This window comes from Mus musculus, chromosome 5 (assembly GCF_000001635.26).
Source record: "Mus musculus strain C57BL/6J chromosome 5, GRCm38.p6 C57BL/6J".
Lineage (NCBI taxonomy): Eukaryota > Metazoa > Chordata > Mammalia > Rodentia > Muridae > Mus > Mus musculus.
Window position 1 is genome coordinate 57710034 of NC_000071.6, and position 19851 is coordinate 57729884.

General features: G+C 43.5%; 1 protein-coding gene and 1 long non-coding RNA gene across 15 annotated transcripts in view; one reads left to right on the top strand and one right to left on the bottom strand.

Moving 5' to 3' along the window:
• Positions 1–7886, bottom strand: part of 4932441J04Rik (RIKEN cDNA 4932441J04 gene) — a 147836-nt gene extending 139950 nt beyond the window's left edge. Inside the window, exon 1 of the long non-coding RNA NR_015588.2 lies at positions 7813–7886. This is a non-coding gene — a long non-coding RNA (RIKEN cDNA 4932441J04 gene). The remainder of the gene's footprint in view (positions 1–7812) is intronic.
• Positions 6112–19851, top strand: part of Pcdh7 (protocadherin 7) — a 417092-nt gene continuing 403352 nt past the window's right edge. For 10 of the 14 annotated variants that reach the window (XM_006504023.4, XM_006504019.4, XM_006504024.4 and 7 more), the window contains exon 1: positions 6112–12245. In XM_006504023.4, the coding sequence (XP_006504086.1) occupies positions 9072–12245 (3174 nt within the window). In that variant the 5' untranslated portion in view covers positions 6112–9071. Of the gene's footprint in view, positions 12246–18080; positions 19433–19851 lie in introns of those variants that run through there. The other 4 variants (NM_001310608.1, NM_001122758.2, NM_001310606.1 and 1 more) reach the window with 2 other exon arrangements.

Sequence of the window (19851 nt, forward strand, 5' to 3'; positions counted from 1 at the left end):
CTCTCTCTCTCTCTCTCTCTCTCTCTCTCTCTCTCTCTCTCTCTCTCTCTCTCTCCCCTTTCCTTCCTCCCTTCCTCCCTCCCTCCCTGCCTCCCCCTCCTCCTCCCCCTCTCCTCCCCCCTCCCCCTTCCTCTCCCTCTTCCTCCAGAATTTTGCATGTCTTTGTCCGCTTTCTGAGTCTGGACCTTAAACGTTGATTCTGCTCTGACCCTCTTTTCGAGAACATAGCATAACACATCCAATGGCACTACACATTCTATGCCTCTATAGTTTCTAAGCTCACAAATTTGGTGCTGGGGAAATTCTTAAAAGCTGGTACATTATGGGCTCAATGCCACTTAACCATGAACAAAAGCAAGTGTGGATCCACAATAGTACAGCTTAACACATTCAATCCATATATATTGCTTTCTCAACTCTACCATTTGCAGAATCCTTTAAAAAGTGACCTAAAAAGCAGGTGGCATTTTAAACACCCTTTAAACCATAGGTGTGACAAGGAGGAGCCTGGATTGGAAGGAATTTTAGTTCTTAATCTCTTGTAACTGGAATTCTTACACTTAAAAGTATCAAAGTACTTGACTACGAAGCACCCCTCCCCAGTGCTGCTTGAAAATCTTGAGGATGCTGGTGTAAATGAGAACTGCTCTAAGTTCCAACAGTATCACAAGCTTGGGAGTAATTCAGGATGGATGGAACAAGGTTCATGACGACTAAGGAGAATATTTTGGGGAAGTGAAAGGAACACTGGCTTATAGAACTTTGAAAATCATGATTTTATAGGAAAAAATAAACTGGAAATGAGAGTGCTACCTAAAGTTAAAAGATACCTTTTCAAGTTCACTGTATTTTGCCCTCATCTCTGGTATTTTAAAGAAGGTTAGGAACAATGCTTTTTCTTTGTTGGATGAAAAGACAAGCTTTATAGCATGGGAAAGGCAGAGGTGGGTTCGACTTTTTGCCCTGCAAGTAGAGGGATATGATAAAGCTATATCTAACATCTGGAGGAAGAAGCCGAGAAACCTTCAGGAAAAGAAAAAGGAACCTAAATTCAGTGCTGAATTTGGGTGCACATTGATGACCAAAGAAACTATTACTAACCAAATCCGTTATTAACCATTGCTATCACTTACTTATAGAAAAAAATAAAAACCTAATGTTTTCTTAAATAATCAAACTGAATTCCCACATTTGCATCTTATAAGGCTGTGTGACAGTTATAACACTATTATAGGCAGAGTTTCTGCTTTTTTTCCCCAGTCAGTTGGAGACAATACTAAGAATTTGCTACACACACAAAACAGGAAATCAACGACAGAACCACAAATATAAAGACTTCTCTTTATACTCATATCCCACTGTCATCTGGCAATACTTTATTAAAAGCCTTGTTCAGGGTGTTAAACTCTTTAACGTTTCCAAATAAGAGAAATAGCTAACAATGCCCATGTAAAAAGCTATCAGGTGTGTGTGTCAACACTTTTATGAAAAAGTTATCTTGCAAATAGAACTGTATGTCTACCCATCACCGAATAGTATAACTGAGGTTTTATATGGTTCCTCAGATGAAACCTGTGGTGTCAATCTTCATAAAATCTTTTTAATCCACTTTATTTGGAAGGAGTCTTTAGATGAGAACTGAAACAAGCAGCTAAAATATAGTGCTGGTTTCCAAAGAGCATGCCTGTCTGAAACTCATTGATGATCCCTGGATATTGGTTCTAGTGAGATTAGTAAACAGCTTTTCTTACAGAGAGGTAAGCTATTTAGTTCAGCCAGCCACTCAATTCCCCTTCCACTCAAGTGGCTCAAAGCTAGCAAAGAGATTCATCCTGCCTGCAGGGGTCCCAGAACTGGTAGCTTAACTTAAGACTAGAGCGCAAGTCAGTGAACAGTCTCAATGATAATCGTTGGAAATTTCATGATTGCTAAAGTAACCAATTATTGTTTTAAACAATTCTGACCCAAACAATGTGGGAAATTAATATAAGGAATGGAGTTAGCATTTTAGAGCTAATTCATAGTTTTCAGTGGTTTCTTGTTCAAGCATGGTCATTTGTTTTAATGCAACCTTTACTTGGGTTATTTTAATGAGATCCTCCTCCCCTCAGATCATATATATATATATATATATATATATATATATATATATTACATATATATAGTTTATTTATATATTATATAGTTTATTTATATATGTTTTATATATATATTTTTTTTCATCAGTGTTAATTGCTTACAGTTATGTCTGAAGTATCCTGCATCTATAATGAAGAGATAGCACATGTCTCCAGTTCATCCTGCAGGCTGCACTGGCACATTCAAATTTGCCATAGTGACTGACAAGTAATAGCTTCAAGTGATGCTCAGTAGAATGCACTGCTTTTAAACTGCCAAAAGTCTTTCCCCAAACGCTTGCCTACATTTGGCAAAGTCCCTTTGGCTTTCCAAATTCAGATTGTTGAGAATGTGTGAAAAAAATTATAAATTTGAAATGTCCCATAAATTGTTGTAAATAAGGCACAATGTCTCTCTCAGTGTAATTAGTTGGACCTTTTTTAATGTGACGCATAAGTTGGAAACCTGTGTAGATCGAATATTTTTGGCAAATTAAAACGGTATAAATGGAAAAACAACCAACCATAAATCTTTGCCAATTTTAAAGTAGAAATCTTTTCTATCAAGTTTCTTAAATTATTTTAAAAACAGTCTAATGATGGATACTTCGCTCCTTCTTAGAATGGGGAACAAAACACCCATGGAAGGAGTTACAGAGACAAAGTTCAGAGCTGAGACAGAAGGAAAGACCACACAGACACTGCCCCACCCTGAGTTCCATCCCATATTCCACCAAACCCAGACACTATTGCATATACCAGAAAGATTTTGCTGACAGGACCCTGACATAGCTCTCTCTTGTGAGGATATGCCAATGCCTGGCAAATACAGAAGTGGATGCTCACAGTCATCTATTGGATGAAACACAGAGCCCCCAATGAAGGAGCTAGAGAAAGTACCCAAGGAGATAAAGAGGTCTGCAATCCTATAGGGGGAACAACAATATAAACTAACCAGTACCCCCCAGAGCTGTGCCTCTAGTTGCATATGTAGCGGAGGATGGCCTAGTCGGTCATCAATGGGAGGAGAGGCACTTGGTATTGCGAAGATCATATGCCCCAGTACAGGGGAATGCCAGGGCCAGGAAGCGGGAGTGGGTGGGTTGGGGAGCAGGGTAGGGGAGAGTATAGGGGGCTTGGGGGATAGCATTTGAAATGTAAATGAAGAAAATATCTAATAAAATGCCTTAATTAAAAACATTCTAATGAAATATAAAAATCACATAGTTTACAAATTAATGTTTATATAACTAAATTTTATCTGCAAGGATATATTTTTTTTAACCTTTGAAAACATGGTATCACACTGGCCTTGTGTCTGTGTTTTACAGTTAGCCAATAGGCTGTAAGAATCAGTTTTGTGCAGCATCTAACTTGTTTTCTTTTACTTCTGTAATGTATAGCTTACATACAAGATTTAAATAGCAGAGAAGATGTTATTTCTTGGCTAGAGACCAATTAAGTAACCACTGATGGAAGCAGTTGCTACCTGCCTAAAAGGAAGTCTGTGGTTTCCTTATTTAAACTGCTGAGTTTTAATGTCCATCAAAAGGCTGTTATCACAATGAATTATTCAACCATTTCAGTCTCCCACACTTTAGTACTACAACCATGGATTTCAAGCTGAAAAAAAAATGTAGCCAAAAGTCTCTACCCAAGAACTCGAATCGTTTTTTTCTGATTGTTTGTTTGTTGCTTTTGTTTTTGGTACTAGACATTTACAGATTGTTATGTCTGCTGTTTAAAAGTATATGCTTAATGGGTAAGTGTTTATAAATACTGAGAAAGAAGACTGACATATTAAATTTACCAAAAGTAGCTAGGACAATCGCTGATGACGTAGGAACAGCCCGCAGCACCTGGAAGAGGGCCTGGAAGAAAACCTTTCCTTAAAGATGAAAGGTCACTGCGTTTGGAGATGTCGGGTGTCATTTCCACTGTTTGTCCCTTGGTGGAGTTCTTGAGTCACTTTCTCTCTTTCCCGTGTACTTAGTGCTTTATATTTCTCTCCAGGACTGGCTAGCATGTTTACTGTATTTAACCTTTTTCTCGCATTCTTGTGAATAATAGAGCGTCTATTATAAATGAAAGACTCCCGACCCTGAAACCCTGCCGCTGGCACTTGCTTCTTAGCCTTACTGAAAACTTTGTTGTCCTTACTTTTTTTTGCCAGTCTTCATTTTTAAAAGGCTTAAGCCACTTAAGGGACCCCCAAATACTATCCCTGCCACCCTGCTCTGTCACCAACGTTCTTAACTGAAAAAGTACTTGAACTGTTAAGTTTGGAGGACGGTGTTTGGCAAAGAAAAGCACTCCGATTTTTCTTTGACATATATTAGCATGGGATATCTGGATTTTAATTAATTTCATTTTTATGTCTGCTTTATTTTACATGTATGCTTATCACGGGGCATTTCCTTTTAAATAACAAAGAAAAGATCGTAAACGTTTCAATCTTCCCTAAAACATTTTGCTCCCTCCAAATGATGACGTCCTGTTACTGATGAAGGCAGTCTTTAGAACACTACTCCTTTTCGGTTTTGTCTGCCAGAGAAGCCGCGGCGGCGGCAGAAGCAACTGCAACCTCTTTAATTTCTTGCAGCCGGTTACACTTTTTGATCCCATTTCCTCGTGAACCTTGCCTCTCAGGTTGAGACGATAAAAGCAGCCTCGGGTGTGAGAGACCGGGTGGGGTCTGTGGGTGGGAGCGAATCCGGATATCACATTCCCCTGGTGAGGTCTGCTACTGGGAGGATTAAGTCCCTGGGTTCCATTTAATGAAATTGCTGAGCACTTGTGACACTAGCTCTAAGACTGCGGAAATGGGGCGGGGGGGGGGGGGGGACGGGACTACTGCTCGCCTTCATTCACCCTGCACACGGGCTGGAGGCTACAGCAGTGGTGTGAGCGCCCAGACAGGGGGCGGAAGAGGATTGGGAGCAACGGCCGCCGCAAGGGCGCTAGGAGGGTGTCACCCCCTTTACCTCCCTTTACCCCACTTTACCCCCCTTTACCCTCTTCCCGCCCATTCCATTCTCGTCCACAGGAACCGCTGGGGGAGGGGGAGGCGGCAAAGGAGCTGCCACTTCTCTGGCGGAAAGGTCGGAGCTGGCGACTGGTGGGGGAGGGAGCAGAGCAAGGTTTCCCGGCCCAACAGCAGCCTGGCCGCGCTGCTATCCATGCAACACACGTCGGACCCATTTCCCACGCTGGCTTGGCTCCGCGGCAGAGTCGGTGGGGATAAGTGGGGAGGGCGAGAGGAGGTTACCTCCCTCTCTCAGAGGAAACCACTACAGTGTGAAGGACGCGCTGCACCCCTGTCCCCTAATCGTCGTGGGGAGGAAATATATGCAAACTCTAGGCAAGAGTAGACCACGCAGTCCCTCCCTCCACCCTTGTCAAGAGCGGCGGGAAAATGCTTGAAGAGGCAGAGGAGGGTTATTCAAGTTTATGGTCTGACAAGGGAAGAGGGAGTGCATAATGTCTTTCTGCCCACACGATTGCTTGAAGTTTGCAAAATTCTAGTAAGGCGATGAGGGGAGTGAGTGCCACACTACCACGCATCGGAATGCACAGCGCAAAGCCTCGCAGTGGAGGTGACGTCCCCCTTCCCATTCCAGTCTGGATCGGGAGAAAGCTGGCATTCAGATAAACCTCTATTCTTCCAAATGTGAGGGGGACATCGCGTTACTGCCACTTCGTCGGCCGCTGAGGCGCTGCGGCGCCAGCCCCCTCCTTCAGACTGCGGCGGTGCGCACTGAGCCTGCGCGCCAGGCTTTTCTCGCTGATGCTGCAGATACAGAGCTGAGAGCTCTGGTGGCGGCGGCCGGAGGGTTACGGGGAAGGCCGTTCTCGCCGAGGAGGAGGAGCCACCCCTCCCGGAAAGATGCTGCTTTATGGGACAGGGAAATATTCGTTAGCTCCTGGCACATACTACTCACGGTTCCGTCCTCCGCGCTTCCACCCCCGCCCCTCCTGGGAGAGCTTTTGGAAACCACTGTCGCTCCCCCGCCCCCAAACACACTCCTCGCCGCGCTCCTCCAAACAACCGCGCGCTTCCTTTGCTCCTAGACTTTATTGGTGTTTGACTTATTTAAGTCATTCTGCCTCCTCTGGTCTCAGAGTAAAATTGATTCCGTGAGCATTAGATCGGGCATGCAAATTCGTCTTTAAAGGAACCCTTAAATTCCTAGCAACATTCTCCGAGATAGTAAGGACCCGACACAAACTCCACCTACTACCTTCGTCTTTTCTTAATCTTTCGGTAGAGGGTCTTTATTTTGACAGTGTGAAATACATGAGAAGTGGGCTTCGGTTCGAAATACACCACCAGCCCTGAGATCTGACTTGGCAGACTGCGGTGGTCATGAGTGAGAACCGGGGAAGCCTCACGCCCGGGAATGGCAGGGAGGATCACGAGGCACAAAGTCAAAAGGAGAGAAAAGAGGTTAAGCATACTCGGTACACAAAGTTGCCATTAAAGTTTATTTCCCTTATATCCAGATAGGTGACGCTACACTTTGCCGGTTACTAAAAGCTGCAGGCTCTGCTTAGAAAATAATACCCAGGCTTCTAGCATGTGTTTTATTCCCCAGGCGCGTGCACACACGGTCTATCCCCAGTGAGAGCCGGATGACAGGAATTCCAAGCATTTAAACAAAGGCAGGCATTCTCCCCTCCCCAACCCAGACCTCCAAAGTCTGGGCTCCAAAAAAGGATCCTCTCTGGCTCTCGTTGGAGTTTGATGCTCTCTCTTCACTACTGCAGCCCGTCACGGTTTGGCAGAACACAAGCTTGGCTTTCGGAACTCAGACATCGACCTCAGCCTACCAGTAGCAATTCACTAACCCAGATGCTAAATTGCGAAACGAAGACACGTTGCGGGTGGGAGTTGGGGCGGGAGGGGGGCATCGTCTGAGGGTAGACGTGGGAGGAAGGTATACTAACACCCTCACTTCAGCTCTTACCCACGCAGCCGGGTTTAGTCTACCAGCCCTAGAGGGGGAAAAAGAATCACCCCACCCCCACCCAAACTGCCTAAGGAGACTAGACTTTGGCTTATCGGGGCTGAGATTGGGCAGTTCTCAGTCGGCCCCACGAAGCGAAGCCTGGCTTCGGTGAGCGCCGCGGCTGGCTAGTCCTTCCTCCCGCCTCCCTTCCCTGGGCCCTCCTCCCTGGTTCTCTGCAACTGTGTAGTTTCGGATACCGCCGCCGCCGCTGCAGCGTCGGAGTCAAGTCTGACTCCGGAGCCCGCGGGCTTTCCGCAACAACCACCAGTTTATGCAAACTTGCGGGTTTCCGGCTAGTGGGTAGCGAGAGTAGGAGCTTCCCCGGAGCGATTCGGTGTCTCGGAACAGCCACAGCCAGAGAGGCGGCGGGAGCGCGCGCACCAGACTCTGCTAGACGCGAAAGCGGACGAGACAACTGCGGAATTCACCCGCCGCGCCAGGGCACTTCCGAGACAACAGCCGACTGGCACTTTTTCTCCCTTTGGCAAACTAGATTTTTTTTTTTTAAGCTACTTGGCAGCTCTGTTTGACTCCACCTCCCCCTCCACCCCCGCCCCAGTGGCTTTGGCTTTTCTTTGGAAATCCGGACAGAATTGGGCATCTTTGTTAATTGCCGTTAGGAGTGCCCGGTCGTGAGCTTTCACCGGGCCAGTGTCGCGCGGATGCACGGAGCCAGGCTTGCTCACCTTTGAACTGCAAAGGGATCAAGTTCAGCTCGAGTTCCCCGCATTGAGACTGGAAGAAGCTGAGAGACTGTGCTGGAGAGAGTGAGAGAGGGGGGGAAAGGGGAAAGGAGAGGAGGGAGGAGAGAGAAGAGGAGGGAGGAGAGAAAGAGAAGGAGGGAGGGAGGGGAGGGATCGAGAGAGAGCGGGGAGAGAGAGAGAGGCTGCAATCTCCTCCCTGAATCGCGCACAGCGCTGCAGATCCCACTGCTCCAACACGCGGGCCGAATGCAGGTGAGGGAAGGCACGGACTCTGCGGCTGAGAATCCAAACTTGGGCACCGCGCGGTGCGCACGGTTCGGCTCTCGCCCCCGCGGGCGAATGGTTGCTGCGGTTTCAGGCGGCGGCTTCGTGACTAATGACCTTGCGCAGAGTTGTTAAGAAAAAAAGAGAAACCGGAGCTCTTCGGGGTGAGAAGCGACCGACTCTGGGCGTCTCTGAAGATGGCTCGGGCTGCTCTTTGGCGCGCCGGGAGCACCCGGTCGCGGACCGAGCTGTGACGCGAGGCGTCTTTTCGCTGCACCTTGCCCGAAGCGACCTGCCGTGGAATTTTTCATTCAAGATATGTTGAGTGGCTTCCCGGCTGCTTAAGAGGAGTCAGAGTTAAGACTGGCTTGTTGCTCGCCCCAGAGCCTGAAGCAGGAAGCGGTTCAGGTTTGTCTGGACCTCGGGAGCCTAAACAGAGCCTGGGTCTAGAGTGAGTAGCTGGAACGTGAATTGGACTTAACTCGAGTAGCAGTAAGGACTAACGCTGCTGTCAGGCGGGGAAGGCTGCAGGTTTGTTCTAGTCCGCTACCAGGCTCCGCCGCCCTCTTGCAGAAGCGGTTCCGGCCCCTTCCCAGGGCTTGGAGACTGGATCTCAGTATCTTCCCACTGCGGGGATGACTTTGTGGGGGCACCGAGCCCGTGGCGCGCAGTGTCCCGTGAACTGTGAGTACTGCGAGTAAACGGTGGCCGGCGAGCGGGCGATTAGCACCCATTGCATGAATTATGAAACAATAACTTTCGGAAGAAGCAGGAGGAGAAAAAAAGAAGCATCTCTAGCTGCCCCCCTCCCATCGGCCGACTCTACGCGCTACTCTGGCCCCCTCCCTCCCCTCCCTCTCGTTTCTTCCTTTCCCGGAGAGGAGGACCGAGGGGAGGGCAGGCGGCCAGCCCCGGAGGAGGGGGGTGCCGAGGGGGGTTGTGGTTAGAAGGAGCAGTAGCAGCAGCAGCAAGAGAAGATGCTGAGGATGCGGACCACGGGATGGGCGCGCGGCTGGTGCTTGGGCTGTTGTCTCCTTCTGCCGCTCTGCTTCAGCCTGGCCGCCGCCAAGCAGCTGCTCCGGTACCGGCTGGCCGAGGAGGGCCCCGCCGACGTGCGGATCGGCAATGTGGCCTCGGACCTGGGCATCGTGACCGGCTCCGGCGAGGTGACTTTCAGCCTTGAGTCTGGTTCTGAGTATCTGAAGATTGACAACCTCACCGGCGAGCTGAGCACCAGTGAGCGGCGCATCGACCGAGAAAAGCTGCCCCAATGTCAGATGATCTTCGACGAGAACGAATGTTTCCTGGACTTCGAGGTGTCGGTGATAGGGCCCTCACAGAGCTGGGTGGACCTGTTTGAGGGTCGGGTCATCGTGCTGGACATCAACGATAACACGCCCACCTTCCCGTCGCCGGTGCTCACGCTCACGGTGGAGGAGAACCGGCCTGTAGGCACGCTCTACCTGCTGCCCACGGCCACCGATCGTGACTTTGGTCGCAATGGCATCGAACGCTACGAGCTGCTCCAGGAGCCCGGGGGTGGCGGCGGCAGCGGCGAGGGAAGGCGCTTGGGGCCGGCGGACAGCGCCCCCTACCCAGGGGGCGGCGGGAACAGCGCGAGCGGCGGCGGCTCTGGAGGCTCCAAGCGGCGGCTGGACGCGCCTGAGGGTGGCGGCGGGACGAGTCCTAGTGGCCGAAGCAGTGTGTTTGAGCTTCAGGTGGCAGACACTCCAGACGGCGAGAAACAACCGCAGCTGATCGTGAAGGGGGCGCTGGACCGGGAGCAGAGAGATTCCTATGAGCTGACCCTCCGAGTGCGCGATGGGGGCGACCCACCTCGGTCTTCGCAGGCCATCTTGCGGGTGCTCATCACCGACGTGAATGACAACAGCCCCCGCTTCGAGAAGAGCGTGTATGAGGCTGACCTGGCTGAGAACAGCGCTCCGGGCACCCCCATCCTACAGTTGCGCGCCACCGATTTGGATGTAGGGGTCAATGGACAGATCGAGTATGTATTTGGGGCTGCCACCGAGTCGGTAAGACGGCTACTGCGCCTGGATGAAACGTCGGGCTGGCTCAGTGTCTTACACCGGATCGACCGCGAGGAAGTGAACCAGTTGAGATTCACAGTAATGGCCCGTGACCGCGGGCAGCCCCCCAAGACTGATAAGGCCACCGTAGTCCTCAACATCAAAGACGAGAACGACAACGTTCCCTCCATCGAAATTCGCAAGATAGGGCGCATCCCACTTAAGGACGGGGTGGCCAACGTAGCCGAAGATGTCCTGGTGGACACCCCCATCGCCCTGGTTCAGGTGTCCGACCGTGACCAAGGCGAGAACGGGGTAGTCACCTGTACCGTAGTGGGAGACGTTCCTTTCCAGCTTAAGCCAGCCAGCGACACAGAAGGCGATCAAAACAAGAAAAAGTACTTCCTGCACACATCAGCCCCACTAGACTATGAGACCACCCGGGAGTTCAACGTGGTCATAGTAGCTGTGGACTCTGGCAGTCCCAGCCTCTCCAGCAACAATTCCTTGGTGGTCAAGGTGGGAGACACTAATGACAACCCTCCTGTCTTTGGCCAGTCTGTGGTTGAGGTTTACTTTCCAGAGAACAACATTCCCGGGGAGAGGGTAGCCACAGTGCTGGCGACAGATGCTGACAGCGGGAAGAATGCAGAGATCGCCTATTCACTGGACTCCTCAGTGATGGGGACTTTTGCCATCGATCCCGATTCTGGAGACATCCTGGTCAATACAGTACTGGACCGGGAGCAGACTGACAGGTATGAGTTTAAAGTTAATGCCAAAGACAAAGGCATCCCAGTGCTGCAAGGCAGCACCACGGTGATTGTACAGGTGGCTGATAAAAACGACAACGACCCTAAGTTTATGCAAGATGTCTTTACCTTTTATGTGAAGGAAAACTTACAACCCAACAGCCCTGTGGGGATGGTCACCGTGATGGATGCTGACAAGGGACGGAATGCAGAGATGAGCCTGTACATAGAGGAGAACAGTAACATTTTTTCTATTGAAAATGACACAGGGACCATTTACTCCACAATGTCTTTTGACAGGGAACATCAGACTACGTACACTTTCAGAGTGAAGGCTGTGGATGGGGGAGATCCTCCCAGGTCGGCCACAGCCACAGTCTCTCTCTTTGTGATGGATGAAAATGACAACGCTCCCACAGTTACCCTTCCCAGAAACATTTCCTACACGTTGCTGCCACCTTCAAGTAATGTCAGGACAGTAGTAGCTACAGTGTTAGCGACAGACAGTGATGATGGCATCAATGCGGACTTGAACTACAGCATTGTGGGAGGGAATCCTTTCAAGCTGTTTGAGATTGATTCCACCAGTGGTGTGGTTTCCTTAGTGGGGAAACTCACCCAGAAGCATTATGGCTTGCACAGGCTGGTTGTGCAAGTGAATGACAGTGGCCAGCCTTCCCAGTCCACTACGACTTTGGTGCATGTATTTGTCAATGAAAGTGTTTCCAATGCAACTGTAATTGACTCTCAGATAGTCCGAAGTTTGCATACCCCACTCACCCAGGATATAGCTGGTGACCCAAGCTATGAAATTAGCAAACAGAGACTTAGTATTGTCATTGGGGTGGTTGCTGGCATTATGACAGTGATTCTAATCATTTTAATTGTCATGATGGCAAGATACTGCAGGTCCAAAAATAAAAATGGCTACGAAGCTGGCAAAAAAGACCATGAGGACTTTTTTACACCCCAGCAGCATGACAAATCTAAAAAGCCTAAAAAGGACAAGAAAAACAAAAAATCTAAGCAGCCACTCTACAGCAGTATCGTCACTGTCGAAGCTTCTAAACCAAATGGACAGAGGTATGATAGTGTCAATGAGAAGCTGTCAGACAGCCCAAGCATGGGCCGATACCGATCTGTTAATGGTGGGCCTGGCAGTCCCGACCTGGCAAGGCATTACAAATCCAGTTCCCCATTGCCTACTGTCCAGCTTCACCCCCAGTCACCAACTGCAGGGAAAAAACATCAAGCTGTACAAGATCTACCACCAGCCAACACATTTGTGGGAGCAGGAGACAACATTTCAATTGGATCAGATCACTGCTCCGAGTACAGCTGTCAAACAAGTAACAAGTACAGCAAACAGGTAAGATAGATCCCAGATGTGTTTACATACCCCAGAGAGGGCTGATCACTCAGAGACAGAGCAGCTTCTATGAAGTTGTGTCTTTCCTGTATAAGGGTTCTTCTCATTTGAAAACTAGATTGGCATGCATTTATATGCCACTGATGTACCAGAGGCCTTATAGGATAGAGATGTGTTCCTGGTTTCTTGTCTGTTTGTTTGTTTGTTTTTGAAACTAAACTTTGGGTTTACATGGAATCTAAGGGAAAGGTAGTGTTTTGTGCTTCTCCTAGCACTTGACAGTCTTAATTCATGTGTTTTTATGTAAATATGTATATCTCTTTGGGAGCATTCTAAGTGAAAATTTTCTAGAGTTACAACTGATGCCCATTCTAATTGGGCACTGAAAAGTTTTAACTATGTCATGAATCATGCCGGCTTTTACAAGTCAGCAGACACTGATTCAAAGAAATGCAGAGCCAAGGCAAAAGTCTTGAAATCCTACCGAAGTCATTTGATTGGATGGAAATAGTGGCTTGAAAATGCTTAATGATAAGCAAGTGCCATGCATAATTGCATTTTTAATACTTTGTATCTATAACAACATTTATTCATAATGATTAGGCTCCTATGTGGATATGCAATCAGCACCTGAATTCTTCATATTCAATATTCCAAAGCTTGTAAACAAAATTAAGTTGTACTTAGTAGAAGGTATTTGTGGATGTTTTGGGAATTACTAGAAAAAAAGAAAAATTTTGTGTTACTTTTGTGTGTTATTTGACATAGCTGTCTCCAGGTGTAATGTGGAAAACATATATATATATAGTTGAGGGGAACTTCTGACTATATCAGATTTATTTTTATAGTTTGCTTGTGTGGTATGCATTATGAAGAAGTTTACTTTTTATGCCCACCAAACTTTGTCACATAGCAAATCACAGCAAATAAATCCTTTAGGAAAGTGCTGAGCTGCTGGCCAGAACACTGCAAAGAGAAAAAGCATCATGTGTTTTACTACAAAAATTGACGTTAAGAATTACATTTATGACTTGTTAAATGCTGTAATATGGAGGTTTGTCTGCCAGATATGTTTTACATGTAGAATGTGTCATCCGAGGAGAATTGAGGTGAAAGAGAAAGTTCTTATATAGTCTCATTCAATGTGTAATAGAGAATAAATATTAATATTTCATAGCTTTCAGTATTATTAAATATTAAAATATTTTCTACATTTAGCATTTTATTTTATAGCATTTATTTTGGATAATAAGAAGGAGCAGAAGTAATATACTTTTAAAAAAATACTCTACTAAAATACCTTATTAAAAGCAGTAAAAAAAATATAGATTTGACCTACTATGTATGAAATAGCTTTTGAAAGTAGATCTTTGGATGCATGTAAGCTTGAATAATTTATTTACTTGAAATCACTATTTGATATTGTGGAGAGTTTATTTCTGTTGTGTTTTTGCTTTGCCTGGAGTTAAAAGCAATGTGTTTTGGCCTGGTGTTTAATATCTTCATCAGTTTTGTAAATAAGAAAGACTCTAATGAAACATACAGCATTTTTTCATGTTATTTATATACAACATTACATTTCATATACTTATATACACCTGAGGTCTTAGAATTTCCTTAGAAAACAATAACCTAAGTACAGCATAATGGAAGATGGCTTTATACAGACTATTTGCATCCTGTCACCATGCTAATAGTGGTTTTGCCCCATGACAGTGAGATTTGCATTCCAAGTTTCTTAATTGTATGCTTTTGAATGGGTCTATAAAATGGCAAATTTACAAATAGTGTATCCAAACACGAGGAGTGTGGTTTCACTTAAGCTGAGTTTGACTCACTTTGGGGGGCAGCACTACATTCTTGAAATTTAAAAGCACTTAATGTCAAGACAACTGGCATGCCATTTGAAAAGCAAAGAGATGCGCTCATACATTAACTAATGTATGGTACTTGTCTTTCAATTAAGCAAAGTCCATTTACCAAAAAAGGAAAGCCACACAGTGAGTGGAATGAATCACTCAGCTTGCTAAAGGTGACTTTGGAAAACTTGCAGGCCATTAGATATTCCAAAGATGTATAAAGTTTTAACCACAAGCAAATAGCTGACCTACAATAAAATAAAGGCAAATGAAACACATTCCCCCTAATGTAATTAATGGTAGTAATTGATAGTTTCATCTGCTCGATATTGCTCTCAGGGGACAATAGATCCATTTCAAAGTTACATTCTGCATCATCGGACAGGAATACAGTCCACTTTGTCTGGACTTTTGTTTGTATCATACATAGTTACGTTTCTATTTACACTCTTAAAAAAGATTTAGTGTTCATAGAATGAAGCCATGTTTGCTTTCATTAAATTTTGTTTATTAGCACACAGGATTTTGCTGTTTCCCTCTTTGAAAGATGAATTTATCTAAAATTTGAGACTTCCAGTCATTCAGTTTATTAGACTTGAGACTTGCACTTTTTAAATTTCTTAGGGATCCATTTAAAATGTGAAATTTCATTTGCTAGAATGCCTTTATTTTATTTATAATTTCTCTGAACTATCTTATGATACTCCTTTATTTATACTGAAACAATGAAAGTGACCTTTCTTTCAGTCTTTTCTGCATGAGAGTTTTAAGTGTTTCTCTTAAGTGGTATTAGGGGCTACAATGAGCCAACACCTCACCAGAATTGAAAATTTATAAATAGAACTTATACTCTCTTTCCCTTCTCCTTCCTTTTTGAGCTGGTTTCACAGACTCTAGGAACACTTCAGATATCTATTATTACTTGGACAAACTCTGGCTGTGTGTTGGACAGTGGATGAAATTATTTCTCAAACTCACACATTGGAAAACTGAGGGGGGTGGAACCTAGCTTTTCATAGTTCAGGCCTTTGCATTGCAAGCAAAAGTCTTTGCCATCCAATACCTGATGTTTACTTGTGCGTCATGAAACTCATCCACAGCACTTCTGAGACTGTCTCTCTTGCATTTAGTTCTTTAGTTGCTTGGCAAACTTGGTGGCTTGTAATCTTGTGATGTAAAGGGACAACCGTGCATCTGATTTATTTAAGAAAGAAAAAAGAAAGAAATGGATTTCATTTATCTTTTTAAATTTGTGCTGAATAATTTCAATAAAACTTCAAAAGTCCCAACAATTAATGCACTAGAAATGTAGAGTTTCAGTTATCCCGCTATTCTCAAATCCTATTGAATTTATCATTTGATGTGCTTTCTTCCTTCCTTCCTTTCTTTCTTTCTTTCTTTCTTTCTTTCTTTCTTTCTTTCTTTTTTAAAAGATAATGACTTTATACATAAAAATGTTTTATAGTATTTCATGAATGAAATGTAAGGTAATTTTCATATTTGGGTTTGAATAAACATTTATTTTAAAATTCATTTTGAGCTGATCACAATGTACTCAGGGATAAAAAAAAATCTTGTTAACTCCATTGACAGTTTTCCTTCTGTAAGGAACTGCTGATTTAGTCTGAATAATGTTCTCCCTAATTAATAAAATTTTGGTCAATGTTCATTATACACTTAATTAAAATAGTACAAGTGAACTTTTATAAAAACATGACTGTGATTTTGGAAGCAAATGGGTACCTTTCTGTTAGTATCAGAGTGCTCCATTTTATGAAAATTAAGCGTCAACCTGCTTGTGCATTAGCACATATATTTCAGCAGTAACATATCTGCAAAGTGATGCCAGCTCTACACAGCATCCTGACTCATTCTTCAGGAGAACGCTTGCAAGGCAGTTCACCTGGTTATAACTAAGGACTCTTTCCTGAAGCCCAGCAAATACGCATATCTTTCTTTTACATTTGGCTTAGTATTCTGGGCAAGTGCTTCATAACTAATAGGAGAGGGACATCTGCTAAGCAATATTACCTGAGTTTTTGAAGGAGTAAGGCATATGGAAATCTTCATTCAGTTATGTGGTCCACAGTTGATATGCAACTTTAAAGGGAAGTTCCCATAGAACAAGTTATGGTCTCCAAATTTGATTGTAAACAAATGAATCAATTAATGATTAGTTGATGTGAGTGATTAATGATAACAAATCTATAAAGTTTCCACAATTTCTTTGTGTCATGAGCTTTCTCCTTTTTTTTACACTCAAGCACACATTCTTCTGTAGCAACTGTGTGGCCACTAGGGCTTTATCTTGTGCTGATGTTCATACACTGATGTGTAAAGCATACTAGTCAACAGCTTAATGCCTATACCTAAAACCATGAAAGACATCACAATTTAGAATGAGAAGGTACCATCTTAGCAATTCTCTATTTATAGAGGAGGAACTCGAGAAGCTAGCATAAAAAGGTAGTCTGACTATGTTCACAGAATTAGAGATATGGCATAGACCAGAGTCCAAGGGTCCTCATTAAACCACTTTTAGAGGCAAAACATCTTTTGAATGTCAGTCAGTCTCTCTATGTAGAATGCAGCAGTGACAAGAATCTGTTTTGGTTTACGTATGTCTTTCTAATATATTTGACTATAAAGATAGACCTTTTTACATGTAGCATAATTTTGGCCTCAGCTCTAGGGCTTTCGTGGAATTTAAAATTCCAAACTTATTGATTTTAGTTAAAATTCATAATTTTATATCTCACGAAAGGTAGCAATTGATGATGTAGATGAAACAGAGCTAATGTGGTTTTGATTAGTATAGCCCCTCCCAAAAAAAAAAAACTGACAGTATTTTACACTAAGCACAATGGTGAGGACAGCTATATGTTCTTGTCATGGGTACTGTTATACGTATCTTCACTAGAAAACCATTTTATTGGGAAAAAATGAAAATATGCTCAGCATTAAACATGACCAGCTTTGTATATTTTTATTGAAGTAATCGTTTACTTTTTCACCAAAACTGACAAACACTTTCGGCTTCTAGATTACCTGATGTGTCAGCATTTATCCTAAACACACAATGTCACGCTGCCTTCCCTCTCCTCCCAGTTTGTTTACTACCAAGTTTCACAGAAGAGTGAGACTTTTTTTTTTCTAGTTGGAAAAAATAAGGTGTTTTGTTTGTTGTTATTGTTGCTGTTAATCAATGTCAGCTTGCAAAGGCATCATATGTAAAGTGTAAAATTTCCTAATGTCAATGGCTCTTAGCGCCGGTTTTGTCATAGAATCAACTGGAACAGTCATTAGCCTCAGTGCAGAGGACAGTGATGGGGGAACGTTGTGCAATGAGTGTAGTCAAATCTTGTTTACACTCAAACACAGAGAACCAACTTCTAGACTATGGAAAGTTTTTCAATCCATTCATTTTCTGTAGCTCTATATAAAGGGAAAAAAAAGCTGTTTCAGTGAATCTACAGTCAGTTTCCTTTTTAATTTTTAATTTTTTTTTAAAGCCCTTAAACTCTTGTCTAAAGCAGAGTCTGTGTCAGGCACACTGCACGGTGCTTTATTTAGCACTAGTTAGTGGGAGAAATCACATACAAAAAAAGCTGAGCTGAAACTACTAAAACTAATCTTAATTATCACTTCTAGTGAATTAATGCTTGAAGGGCGGAAGGAAGGTTTATTTTCAGGAATTTAGTGATGTTTGTATCGAGCTCTAATGCTGTGTACAAACAACAGAACCATTAAGGCTCCTGATGTTGGATTCCTCTGACAAATCAGCCCCCCCCAAGCTTGAGCATATTTATTCTTCATAAATCTATAATTTGCAATTAAAATTGTTTATCTATTTTCAGATCTCTATATCAGCATTGTGGTTGAGTGTAAGAGTTTAGGGAGATTTTTCTACATGTTTTTTTTTTAATTAATTTTTTTTAATTTTAACCTACATAAATCTTTATTTTCCTTCTTTCAGATGCGTGTACATCCATACATTACGGTGTTTGGCTGAATTCCACTCTAATATGATGCTCCATTTTGCACCATACTCTGTCTTCACCTTGCTTCTACGACACCTGCTGGAGCCTGCCCTTGGCCGTGGGGTGTCAGCCAATCACTGTTTGTTTTCCTTGTTGTGCATTATGTTTCCAAGCTTTTTCTTACCTATTTAAGGAAAATAAATAGTTTGAAAGCAAGTTAAGGTCCAAAGAGGCAGTATTAATACAGGCATGTATTATTCACAGATGTCTACAGTTCTGTTCCCAAAGAGATGGCTAGCAACCATTAACACTTGATAGGAAAAGCATTCGGAAGAAAACCCCCAAACATATTTTGGTAATAATAATAATTCTAAGATTTTGGCTTTATGTGCAAAGGGAAATTCAGTTTCTTATGTCTTCATCGACAGTACACTAAATACTGATTTCAAATAAAACCCTAAATTGATCAGTGTTTTTTCTGTGTATTGTGATCACAACTTTTCCCAGCTAGACAGACAGTTCTTGCCAAATCTGTGTTACAATTCTGAATGTTACTATGAGCATTTGTGTTTTTACCCACTCGTGAATATTAAAAACTTCAAGCACTTTAATAAAACATACTTGTCTGTGACTTTCTGAGTCTAACACAGACACTGCAATGGGTTAAATTTTCCAAGAGGTGGTTGTTGTTGACGATAAATTCATTAAGAATTTTTAAAAATTTAGTTAGATTTACCAAAGTCACTGGAGACAAATTCAGAAGGAATATATACCTGCCAGTTTTGTGGACTACATTAATAGGGAGGCTTTTATGTTTGATGTAATTCTTACAGTTCTAAGAATTAAGTTCCATTGCATGAGACCTTTTAGTTGTAGGAGTGATGGTCTAGGTAAGTTGACATCCTCTGAACAACCTTTCTACCCCTGACCCATGTCTGTATATCTGTGCATATATTTGTTATATTGTACACTTATGTGTTGTACATGGTCTGATTCTTTTATACTTATTTGTCATGCTGTCTGCCCCCACCCCCCATTACAATTTTCTCCAAGTTCCTAAGTACTGGATAAGAGTTCCATGGTCCCAAGGTTTGGTTTTCTTTTATTCTATTTCGTCTTGTATGTGTAAATAATTTTCAGTCTAATGGCTTTTTAACAAATAATGAAGATTATTGGAAGAGCACAGTAGTTTGAAGTCATGGGAACTGCTGTAGCCCATACAAGTCCCTAATGTACACTTAAGGGTTTTTAGACCATTAGCTGTTTATCTGATCTTGCAAAAGGACCATTTTTTTGAAGTATCATTGAACTGGCAGTGAAATTCCTGAATAAAAAAAACTCAATTATCGTTTGCCTCTCATTTTGTTTCTAAGACAAGACCCAGGCTAAGTGTCTAGAGAGGGACCCAGACTCTTCTGCTTCTCTCGGGTGCCTATTTCTTCATCTCAAAGAAAAAACTCACTTCAGTAGACTTAAAATATAGATTTTGTAACAAACTACACCAACATACAAACAAGAAATGATAGGAGTTACTAACAAAGGAGTTGGGTGAGTCGACTGTATAGTGGATGCCCATGAAGACTTTGACAAAGAAGAACCCTTAGTCAGCATTTGCAACTCAGTCTGTGGCATATTCTTAAGGAATGGTTTGATATATCTAATTTCTACCAAAAATAGGAAGTTATGACATAATGCTTGGGTAGCATATATATTATATGTGTAATATATGAAACAAATACATAGTTAGTTATCTGTACAGTTATTGTT